Source organism: Lemur catta, chromosome 15, assembly GCF_020740605.2.
Source record: "Lemur catta isolate mLemCat1 chromosome 15, mLemCat1.pri, whole genome shotgun sequence".
Classification (NCBI taxonomy): domain Eukaryota; kingdom Metazoa; phylum Chordata; class Mammalia; order Primates; family Lemuridae; genus Lemur; species Lemur catta.
In genome coordinates this window covers 37,340,806-37,352,887 of record NC_059142.1, presented here as the reverse complement: position 1 = coordinate 37,352,887, position 12,082 = coordinate 37,340,806, and the positions used below count along the sequence as shown (strand labels likewise).

The window sequence follows — 12,082 nt, the reverse complement described above, 5'->3', positions numbered from 1 at the left end:
CAGTGGAACTATCTGGTCCTGGAGTAGGACTAAAACTTTTTTGTTTTTGCAGTGGAAATGTGAACCTGTGGTTGCTAATTTTAAAGAAGTCATTTTATATTTGTTTATTGAAGAACAAGTAGTTACAGCTTATTGGGGGATGATACTTGTATGTATTCTCTTTGAGATGTGCATTTTGGTTTTTGGAGAGACTGCAGATAGTTTTTGTGGAGAATGAAAAATGAATAAAGCCAAAGTCAGTAATTGAATTGCTTTTGCTAAGGAGAGATTTTTTTTCTCTCACTTTTACCCCATATTTTATCCCTTAGTATAGCTTATTGTCTCTAAAATGGAAAAATGTAATGGCTTAAGCTTAAGTTGTTTTATCCTGCATTTGAACTTTGAACTCTGTAGTCCTTAACTTTCTCATCAGGGGAGTGGAAATAATAGCTTCCTCATAGTGTTATAAGGATTAAATGAGAATCTTTTTAAGTTCCAGTAGAGCTAAATTCTCATGAGGGCCCATGTAAGTTTTTAAAAGCTTCACATGAACCTTCCATTATCTTCAGAAAGTGCTTTTAAAATAATACCCTTTGGAATTATACTGGATTTTGTTTTTCACTGTTCTCTAATCTTCATGGATGTAAATGTTTAAAGCAACACAACACACAGAATTATTCAGCAAGGTTTTGTTAAGTTTTCATTGAGTCCCTGCTATGTGCAGAGTACTATAATAAATACTTTGGAAAGGATGCAAAAATAAATGCAGTTGTAGTCCTTCAGTAGCTGTGGTTTAACCCAGGTAGGCAGTATACATGCCTGTAGTGCCATAAGAGAACTATAGAGCACCATCTCCTCAAATACAGTATATCTTAACAAATTGAAAAAAATAAGAATATAGAGTTTAGATATGTTTCAAGTAGATGGGTTAATCAGGAAAGCTTTCTCAGAGTAAGTTGAAATTTTGTCATTAAATTAATGGTATCTTAGTAGAAACCTTTTCTCTTTGTTTATAAAACTGCTAAAAATGAGAATGTTTTCTTTTCAAAAGCAATAAGGTGGGTTATCTTTTTATTTACCTATCTCTTCTTTTTAGGGCAGGGTAGTGGAGAATATTTCAAAACGATGTGGTGGCTTTTTACGAAAGTTAAGTCTTCGTGGATGTCTTGGAGTAGGAGACAATGCATTAAGGTAAAAATATAACTGTTGATTAATCTTCTTGATTGAAGTAAAGAGCTGTACCATCTCACCCAGAAAAGGCTTAAGTAGTTTTTCAGTTCCTAAGGTATAAAAAATGCAAACACAAGGCCGATTGTGGTGGCTCACACCTGTAATTCCAGCACTTTCGGAGGTCGAGGCAGGAGGATCACTTGAAGCCAGAAGTTCAAGACCAGCCTGGGCAACCCAGCGAGACCTCATCTTTCCAGAAATTCAAAAAAATAGCCAGGCATGGTGATGCAAGCCTGCAGTCCTAGCTACTCTGGAGGCTGAGGTGGGAGAATCACTTGAAGCCAGGACTGAGCTGTACTCAAGCCTAGGTGACAGAAGGAGACCCTGTCTCAAAAAGAAAAAAAAAAAACCATGTATATATTGCTTATTATACAAAAATATCCAGTATTTGGAATAATTCTAAAAATAAACAAGAATAAATACTGCCCCCTCAAGAAAGCCAATTTCCTATCATAAATGGTTCTTTGGTTCTTTGAGTAAGTTTTATTTCCTTTTTTGAACTTTTATTTGCTCAAAGATACGATAATTTTAACTTAGGTTAATGCAAAGATTGGTGATTACAAGTTTTGGTTAAAAAAAAGTTTATAGCTGAAAATTAATTTATTATATATAAACTACATTGGACCCTTCTGAACCATTCTTATTCACAACACTTTTAACACCGAATGTGTGGGTTTTTTCCTCTACCTAACAACTAATTCTCCCATTCTCGGGACACCAACTGTGTTCTGTAATTCAATTCAGTTCTGACTCTACCTACCAAGAGTTAATTCAGACCCCATAGGCTAAAGGCTCAGTCCTGCAAAGTTGCCCGTTTCAGATTCTAGTCATATTCCCACATCGTCACGTACTTCACACTGATGGGCTGTTATGTCAAGGGCTCCCTTGACCACTTCCTCAGGTTTAATGATTTGCTAGAATGGCTTATAGCACTCAGGAAAGTGCTTTTCTGTATAATAATACTATTACTGATTTATTATAAAGGATACAAATGAACAGCCACATAAAGAGGTACATGGAGCAAGGTCTACAAAAGTCTCAAGCACAGGAGCATCTGTCCCCTTGAAGTTGAGATATGCTGCCCTCCTGGCATGTGGTTACGTTCACCAATCCAGAAGCTCTCTGATACCTGACATTTAGTGGTTTCTACAGTGGTTCCATTATGTAGGCATGATAGTTACTATTACGCCTCTCACTCAGGAAATTACAAGGGTTTTAGAAGCTCTGTGCCAGGAACTAGAGGGAGACAAAGACCAAATATATGTTACTTACTAAGTTATAGTATCATAGGTACCCACAACCAGTATTACCAATAATACGTTTTTTGTTTGTTTGTTTTGTTTTATGCTTGGAATTTTCCCTATTTCATTTGAAACCTTTTGCTTTGTTTTTTCCAATAAAGGACCTTTGCACAGAACTGTAGGAACATTGAAGTACTGAATCTAAATGGGTGTACAAAGACTACAGATGCGTAAGTATTGTATGTTTTAGAAGGGTAAGTCATAGCATCTTGTGTCTGGCCTATACTATCTTATATACAGAATGCTATATATATTTAGCAGATTTCATCTTGGTTTTATATAGGAAAGATTTTAAAAGGAGAATGCAACATGAAAGTAGAAATGGAATAAGAAACTTATTTTGGAATCCTATCACTGATATTTAAAGTGAAACTTTAAAAAATTGTATTCAGTAGGTAGGGATACTAATAATACATATTACTATTATTATTTACATTTCATGGCAATAGTAGTAGCTATCATTCAAAAGCCACAGTAAACAGGTGATTCTATAAAAAGATTAAAATCTTAAACACAAGACTAAGCAGCTTATGATAATGAGTGCTGAGAACAATTATTAAATGAAAATGATTCGCTAAATGTGCTGTGTCTGTGTCAGTCACAACATAAAAGGAATTAAGGCCGGGCAAGGTGGCTCACACCTGCAGTCCTAGCACTCTGGGAGGCTGAGGCTGGAGGATTGCTTGAGCTCAGGAGTTCGAGACCAGCCCGAGCAACAGGGAGAGCCCACCTCTATAAAAAATAGAAAAACTAGCCGGGCGTGGTGGCACGCACCTGTAGGCCCAGAAAGGACTGATTATAAAACTGACTGATAAAGTATTCACAAATAACAATTACAAATCAGGCACAGTGGCATACACCTGTAGCCCCAGCTACTCAGGTAGGCAGGATAGCTTGAGGCCAGGAGTACAAGGCTGCAGTGCACTATGATCACATTAATAGCCACTGCACTCCAGCCTGGGCAACATATAGAGACCCTGTCTATAATTAATAAGTAAATAAATAATAAAAAAATAAAAACAATTACAAATATGTATAAGAATTCGAAAGAAAGCTTAGTGAGAAGATTAGGAATAAAAGGATGGGGAAAGATAAACTATCATAAATACTAATTGAGAAAGTTGGAGTGATCGTTAATATCAAATGGAGTAAATTTAAGGAAAAGATTAGATGAAAAAAAGTATTAGGCCAGGTGCAGTGGCTCATGCCTGTAATCCTAGCATTTTGGGAGGCCAAGGTGGGAGGATTACTTGAGGCCAGGAGTTCAAGACCATCTGTGCAACATAACGAGACCCCTTCTGTACAGAAAATTTAAAAAATTAGCCAGGTATGGTGGTGCATGCTGGTAGTCCTACCTACTCAGGAAGCTGAGGCAGGAGGATCATTTGAGCCAAGAAGTTGAGGTTACAGTGAGCTATGATTGCATCATTGCACTCTAACCTGGGTGACAGACCAAGATCCTATCTCAAAACAACAACAACAAAAATCCTCACTACTGTACTTGATTAGTCAAAAAAAAAAAAAAATTATGGTAACATTCAAAAATATAAAATACTTAGATTAAGTATACACTTGATAAAAATATGTGCAAATCATCATATACACTGACAATTATAAAGTGGTCACTAACAGAAATTAAAGAAAACTTAAATGGAGGAATATTCCATGTTCATATATTTAAAAACTCAATGTTGTCAAGATACCTGTTCTTCCTAAATTGTTCTTCAAATTCAACCCAGTCCCCATAAAAAATCCCAGTAGGTTTTTTGTTGAAATTTAAAGGCTGATTTTAAAATTCATGTAAAAATGCAGAGGACCTAGAATAACCAAATTAATTTTGGTAAAGAATGCAGTTGGGGGACTAACACTACCTGATTTCAAGCCTTATGATAAAGGAGCAGTCACCGGGACAGTGTGGTAGTGTGAGCATAGACAAATATCAGTCAGTTGACTCAGGTAAAGTACGTAGAAAGGAGCTCGGACATACTTGAATTTTGACAAAGACGCCAAGGTAATTCAGTGGAAAAGTTCATCTTTTCAGGAAACAGTGCTAGAAAAAGTCGAATCCATGTGAAAAAAAATTAATCTCAACCCTTACCTCACAATATACAAAAATTAACTCAAAATTGATTGTAAACCTACACATAAAAGTGAAAACTATTAAACTTCTAGAAGAAAACTTGAGAATATATTCTCAAATATGGGATAGGCAGACATTTCTTTAGATAATAAAAGCACTGGTCCCATAAACATTTTTTTTGATAAATAGGACTTAAATTGAAAATTTCTATTCTTTGATAGACAATCTTAAGGATATTAAATGGCAAACTACGACAGAGAAAAGAATCAAAACATTTATACTTGCCTTATTCATTGTATCTCAGAACTGGAAGTAAAGAAATGACCAATAGCAAGTGAATAGATTAACAAGTTGTGTTATGTTTATACAATGTAATACTATGAGGCGGGGGTGGGGGTGGGGGTGGGGGTGGGGGGGGCGCGTAAGGTGGAAATAAAACTTGCAGTAACATGAGTGAATTGCAAAAGCATTATGCTGAGTGAAAGAGGCCAGTAACAAAAGAGTATATACTGTGTAAATCCACTGTTTGAAATTCTGTAACAGGGAAGCTATCGTGATAAGAAAGCAGATCAGTGGTGGCCTTTGGCAGAAGGAAGTATAGAATTGACTGCAGAGGCATGTGCTGTGGGGGAATTTTGAAAGGTTATGGAAATGTTCTATATTTTGATTGGGGTGATGGTTATACAGGGGTATACATTTGTAAACTCACATTGAATTGCACATTTAAAATGGGTACATTTTATTGTATATAGAATACACTTCAAATAAAGCTAATTGTGTTTCAGTTACATATGACTACCCCAAAACTTAGCGTCTTAAAAGAAAAGCAGTCAGTGGGGGATTTCCAGCATGTTGGAATAAGGATGTCAGCAAATAGCAAATCCTGTCAAAATAGGCAACTATAAAGGTGGACAGAACTGTTGGAAACAACTATTTCAGAGCTCTGAAAATCAACCAGAGACATTTACCAAGCTGAGAAGAATTTATTCGTGAAAGCTACTGAACTTTGGACAAGAACGGTATGAGTCTGTGACATTGTTGCCTGGGGCTGCTTCCATCTGCCCCATCTCTGTCTGAGTAGTTCACCAGAGCACAGCAGGCTATGAGAACTGTCAGCTTTCGTGCTGCTGCAAGAACAGGCTCACTTAATTTGGAGCAGTCACTTAAAGTGACAATAAAGGCCACTGGCTCTGGTAGCCTGAGGTTGTGGACCAGCTCAGGATTTAACAGGGAGTTCCTGGAGATGAGACAGCATAGGGGGCTTTTATAAACCACATATTCTTTGTTGACTAGAGGCTGTGCCCATGACGAGCAGAAATTGGAATGGGCCCAAGCTAACAACATATTCCTAGCCAGTGGAGCTTATTCCTGGCCAGTGGAGCTTGTGTGCATGCACAGAGACACAAAAGGGTAAAGATTAGGTCAGACTTGAAAAGAGCCTGAACTCTGAATGTTCTCTCCAGCCCACATACAAATTCATCAGAATAGAGGCCTTCCTTACTTAGGCAGAACATTAGGCTGTGAAGACTTAGGATTGACTCCTAGGAAGCCAGAGTTAAAAATAAGAAAAAATACTTAGAAACACCAGTGGTCCTACACATTGTAGGAAAGACAGAGTCTGTTTAAGCAGTTACCAAACAAACAACAAAATAATGAAACTCCCTCGGGGGAAAATCAAATCCAGGGTTGCTACAATGTACTACCTAAAATGCCCAGTTTTTAACAAAAACATGATGAGACATGCAAAGAAACAGGAAGGTATAACCCATAGTAAGGAAAAAAGTAGTCAGTAGAAACTGTTGCTGAGAGAGTGTGGATGGTAGACTTAGCAAAGATTTCAAAGCAGCTGTTATAAATATGTTCAAGAAACTAAAGAAAACCATGTTTTTTAATAAATTAAAGGAAATATGACATTGACTTATTAAATAGAGAATGTCAATATAGAGATAGAAATTATAAAAAAATGAGCCAAGTAGAAATTCTGGAGTTGGAAATAAAACAAAAAATGTGCCAGCAGTCTCAATGAGAGAGTAAAGATAGCAAGACAGATAACTTGAAGATAGATCCATAGAAATTGTCCAGTCTGAAGAACAGAAAGATAAACAATTAAGGAAAAATTGTTAGAGCCTCAGAAACCTATGGAACATCAAGAGTGCCAACTTTCCTATAATGGAAATCCCAGAGAAGAGAAAAAAGAGAGGCAGAAAAAAAAATTGAAAAAGTAATGGCTAGAAACTCCCCATATTTGACGAAAACATTACAGATGTAGAAGCTCAACATACTCCTGATAGAATTGACACACAGAGACCCATTTTCCATCTAGCAAAAACTGTCCTTTAAAAATGAAGCAAGGCTGGGCACGGTGGCTCATGCCTGTAATCCTAGCCGAGGCGGGAGGATTGTTTGAGCTCGGGAGTTCGAGACCAGCCTGCGCAAGAGTGAGACCTCGTCTCTACTAAAAATAGAAAGAAATTAGCTGGACAACTAAAAATATATAGAAAGAATTAGCCAGGCATGGTGGTGCATGCCTGTAGTCCTAGCTATTCGGGAGGCTGAGGCAGAAGGATTTCTTGAGCCCAGGAGTTTGAGGTTGCTGTGAGCTAGGCTGATGCCATGGCACTGTAGCCTGGGCAACAGAGTGAGACTGTGTCTCAAAAAAAAAAAAAAGGCAAAATAAAGATTTTCCTTGATAAAAACCGAGAGATTTGTTACTAACAAACATGCCTTAGCATAAATACTAAAGGAAGTCCTTCAGGATGAAAGCAAGTAAGTATTAAACAACAACTCAAATCCATAGGAATTGGTAAATGAAGAGCACCAGAAATAGTGTATGTGTGTATATGTGTGTATATATATATATGTATATGTGGGTAAATCTAAAGGACTCTGAAATTTTTTCATATCTTTTCCTCTTTAAAAAATAAAAATTTATAAAGCAGTAATTGTAACACTGTATTGTTGAGTTTATAACATAGAAGTAATGTAAGAAATATATTTGAATATTGGGACTACAGGTGTGCACCACTACACCTGGCTAACTTTTTCTGTTTTTGGAAGAGATGGGGTCTTGCGCTTGCTTAGGCTGGTCTCAACTCCTGAGCTCAAGCAATCCTCCCACCTTGGCCTCCCAGAGTGCTAGAATTATGGGTGTGAGCCACCACACCCAGCCTGTTTTGCAAGAATTATCCTGAAATAGATTGTGATAAATTAAGGTGCATATTGTAATCTGTGAGCAACCTGTAATATAGTAAAAAAAAATAATAATAATAAAACCAACAGAGGAGTTCAAATGATACAGTGCACACTAGAAAATAGAAAAAGCCAGGTACAATGGTTCGCGCCTATAATCCTAGTTAACTTAGAACCTGAGGTAGGAGGATCTCTTGAGCCCAGGAATTTGAGGACACAATACACTTTGATTGACCCTGTGAATAGCAGCTGCACTCCAGCCTGGGCCACAGCAAGACTCTGTCTCTTAAAAGTAGGAAAGAGAAACAAAACAAAAAAAGGTACATACAGGGAAATTGGAGACAAAATCCAACTATATCATTAATTCTATTAAATGTGAACTGACTGAACACATCACCAAAAAGACAGGTTGTCACATTTTAGATTCAACACAAACAGGTTGAAAGTGGAAGGATGGATAAATACTCTTTATACAATCAGAACACTCCACCCGGCAACTACAGAACAAACATTCTTTTTCAATACACTTGGAATATTGTCCAGAATGGACCATAGGTTGGGCCACTAAATAAGCCTTAAAAAATTTAAGATTGAAATCTTATAAAGTATGTTCTCTGATCATAACTAGAGAGTTAAACTGGAGATCCCCCGTAGCACAAAATCTGGGAAAACCCCAAGTATTTGGAAATTAAGCAACACATTTCTAAATATAAATAATCCATGTGTTAAAGACAAAAATAACAAGGGAAATTTTGCATTGTTTTTGTTTTTACTTTTAGAGATGGGGTCTTGCTCTGTCATCCAAGCTAGAGTGCAGTGGTGGTGTCATAGCTCACTGCAGCCTCAAACTCCTAGGCTCAAGTGATCCTCCTGCCTCAGCCTCAGCCTCAGCCTCCCAAGTAGCTAGCACTAAAGTTACATGCCACCAAGCCCTGCTAAGGTTTTTTGTGGGTTTTTTTTGTTTTGTTTTGTTTTTTATTTTGTGAAGAAGATGGGGTCTTGCTGTGTTGCCTAGGCTGATCTCTCCTGGCTTCAAGCAATCCTCCTTCCTCAGCCTCCCTAATTGCTGTGATTACAGGCCTGAGCCACTACACCCAGCCTAAGGAAATTTTTTTAATGTTTTGAACTAAGTGAAAATGAAAAGCTATTAAACTTTATGGGATGCAGCTAAAGCAGTGGTATAGCAGAAAAGAAAGATCTCAAATCAGTAACATAACCTTCAACATTAAGAAATTAGAAAAAGAAAAGCAAACTAAGCCCAAGGTATGCAGAAGGATGGAAATAATATTAGAGTGGATCAGTGAAATAGGAAATAGATGAACAGTAATAAAATTAATGAAATCAAAAGCTGGTTCTTTTAAGAAAGTCAACAAAGTTAACAAACCTAGACTGATTAAGAAAAAAAAACAGAAAGAAAATGCCAATTACTAAAATCAGAAATGAAGGTTGAAGACTAAACATTTTACCCAAAAGATAGATTAACAGGATTATAACAGTACCATGAATAACTTTATGCTAACAAATTAGACAACTTAGATCAAGTGGATAAATTTCTGGAAAGGCATAAATTACCCAAACTGACCAACAGGAAAAAATAGACAATCTGAATAGACCTATGACAAGTAAATTCAGTGAATAATTTAAAATTGTCCCCTCCAAAAAAACCCAGGCCCAGAGATGGCTGCACTGGTGAATTCCATCAGATGTTTGCAGAAATAATACCAATCCTCAAACTTATTCAGAAAATAAAGGATAAAACACTTCTGAGTCATTCTATAAGGCCAGTATTAACCCTGATAGCAAGACATCACAAGAGAGATATCAATATCTCTCAGGAACAAAGATGCAAAAAACGGTTAACAAAATTTTAGTTAAGTAAGTCAAGAAACATATAAGAGGATTTTAGATCATAAACAAGTGGGATTTATCTCGGAAATACAAGTTAGGTTTAACATGCAAAAACCAATTAATGTAATGTGCCATAAGAGAATAATTGATAGAATAAAGTTACAAGAATCTGTAAACTTTTTCTATATAGGGCCAGATAGGTGGTAAATATTTTAGATTTCATAGCCCATACAATCTGTTGCAATTACTTGACTCTGCCAGTATCAATTATAGCTACAAAAGCAGCCATAGACAATAGATAAACAAATAAGCAAGGCTGTGTTCCAATAAAACCTTATTTCTGGATGCTGAGACTAGAATTTCATATAATTTTCACATGTCACAAAATGATATCTTTTTTATTTTCTTTCAGCCATTTGAAAATGTAAAAATCATTTAGTTTGTGAGCCATATAAAAACAGGCTGTGGGCAAGATTTGGCCGTTGGGCCAGTTTGTTGACCTCTGGAATAACATACAGAAAAACCACATGATCATCTCAATGTGATAGGCAGCCTCCAAAATGACTCTCAGATAATCCCCACCTCTTGGTATTCACACCCTTATATAATCCTTTCCCCTTCAGAGTTAGCTGTACCTAGTGACTCATTTCTAACAATAGAATTTCAAGAGATTGGATGTCACTTTTGAGATTAGGTTACAAAAAGACTTCTGTCCTGCTCTGCTTTCTCTTGCGGCTCTGGCTCTCAGGGAAGCAAGCTGCCCTGTTAGTACGTCTTTGGAGAGGCCAACATGGTAAGGAGCTGATGTCTCTGGCCAGTAGCCAGCAGGGACCAAACCTACCAAAAGCCAGGAGTGAGCTTGGAATTGGATCTTCTGCGATCTGCCAATAACCACCTAAGTGATCTTGGAAAGGGATCTAAACTCAGCTCAGCTTTGAGATGATTGCAGTCTTGTAAGAAACTCTGAGTCAGTGGCACCCTATGAGGCTGCCTATCTTCCTGACCCACAAAAACTGTGAGATAATAAATATTTATTGTTTTAAGCTGGTCAGTTTGAGGATAATTTGTTACATAATAATAGATATATAAGACACAGAAACATGTATGACAAAATCCAACACCCATTCACAATGAAATGAAATAGAAGGGAATTTCCTCAACCTGACTAAAGGCATCTGTGAAAAACCTACTGCTAACATAATAATTAATGGTGAGAGACTGAATGCTTTCCCCCCCTAAGGTCAGGAACATGGAAGGGATGTTCACTCTCTCCATTTCTATTCAACATTGTTATTGAAGAGTCTAGCCAGTATGGTAATATTTTTTTAAAAATCCACTCCCACAGCTTCACTTGACTAGCCTTAAAAAAAAAATTAAAAAAAAAAAAAAGGAATGTAGTAAAACTGTCTTTACTTGCAGATAATGTAATTCTGTATGTAGAAAATTCTAATGAAACCACAAAAAAATTACTAGAATTCATAAACAAAGCTTAACAAGCTCACTGGATACAAGATCAGTATACAAAAAGTAATTGTATTTCTATACATTAGCAACAAACAATCCAAAAGTAAAATTAGGGAAGCAGTTTCATTTACAGTACATCAAAAAGAATAAAATATTTACAGATAAATGTAATAAAAGAAGCAAAAGATCATTACACTGAAAACTACAAAACATTACTGAGAGGAAAAAGATGTAAAATTGAGAGATAGTCCATGTTCATGCTTTAGAATATTTGATATTGTCAAGATGGCAGTTCTGTCCAATTTTTTTTATAGATTCAGTGCAACTCCTATTAAAATATCAACAGGCTTTTTTTTTTAAGAAACTGACAGGCTGATCCTAAAATTTATATGGGAATATAATGGCCAAAACAATTTTGAAAAATGAAGAACCATGTTGGAGGATTCATGCTGTCAGATTTAAATCTTAGTATAAAGCTATAGTAATCAAGACAGTATGATGTTGTAGAGGACAGGTGTATAAGTCAGTGGAACTGTGGGGAGCGCGGACGCCATTGCAAGATGGCGCCGATTTCCGGTGGCCTGGCTGAGGTAAACAAGTGTGGCGCATGCGTAGTACATCTGTAGGTCTGTTACATAAGTATGCATATGAGGTTTTCTGACTCGGCCTATTGGTGACCGCTTGTGATTGACTTTGACCTATCTCTGTTACTTCCTGTTTCCCTGAGGGTATATTACTGTGTGAAAGCTTGTGCTCAGGGTCTTCCGCATCTTGAAGCTTAGAGGGATCCCCAATAAAGCACTGTAGAAGAACTCCTGTTGCCCCGTCTTCCTTGCTGGCGAGGCGGGCGCGACATGGAACAGAATGTATCATAGACCTAATTCTAAGGTCTAACACTATAAAACTCTTAGAAGAAAACATAAGGAAAAAAACCTTTGTGATCTTGGGCTAATAAAAGTGTTATTTATTAGATAACACCAAGAACACAGCT

The 12,082-nt window shown here is 36.9% G+C and overlaps 1 protein-coding gene across 1 annotated transcript in view; it reads left to right on the top strand.

Moving 5' to 3' along the window:
• The window catches only part of FBXL20 (F-box and leucine rich repeat protein 20), an 82,572-nt gene that overhangs the window by 53,283 nt on the left and 17,207 nt on the right, over positions 1 to 12,082 (top strand). Inside the window, 2 exon segments of the mRNA XM_045526364.1 lie at positions 1,076 to 1,170; positions 2,612 to 2,680. Of these exon segments, the coding sequence (XP_045382320.1) occupies positions 1,076 to 1,170; positions 2,612 to 2,680 (164 nt within the window).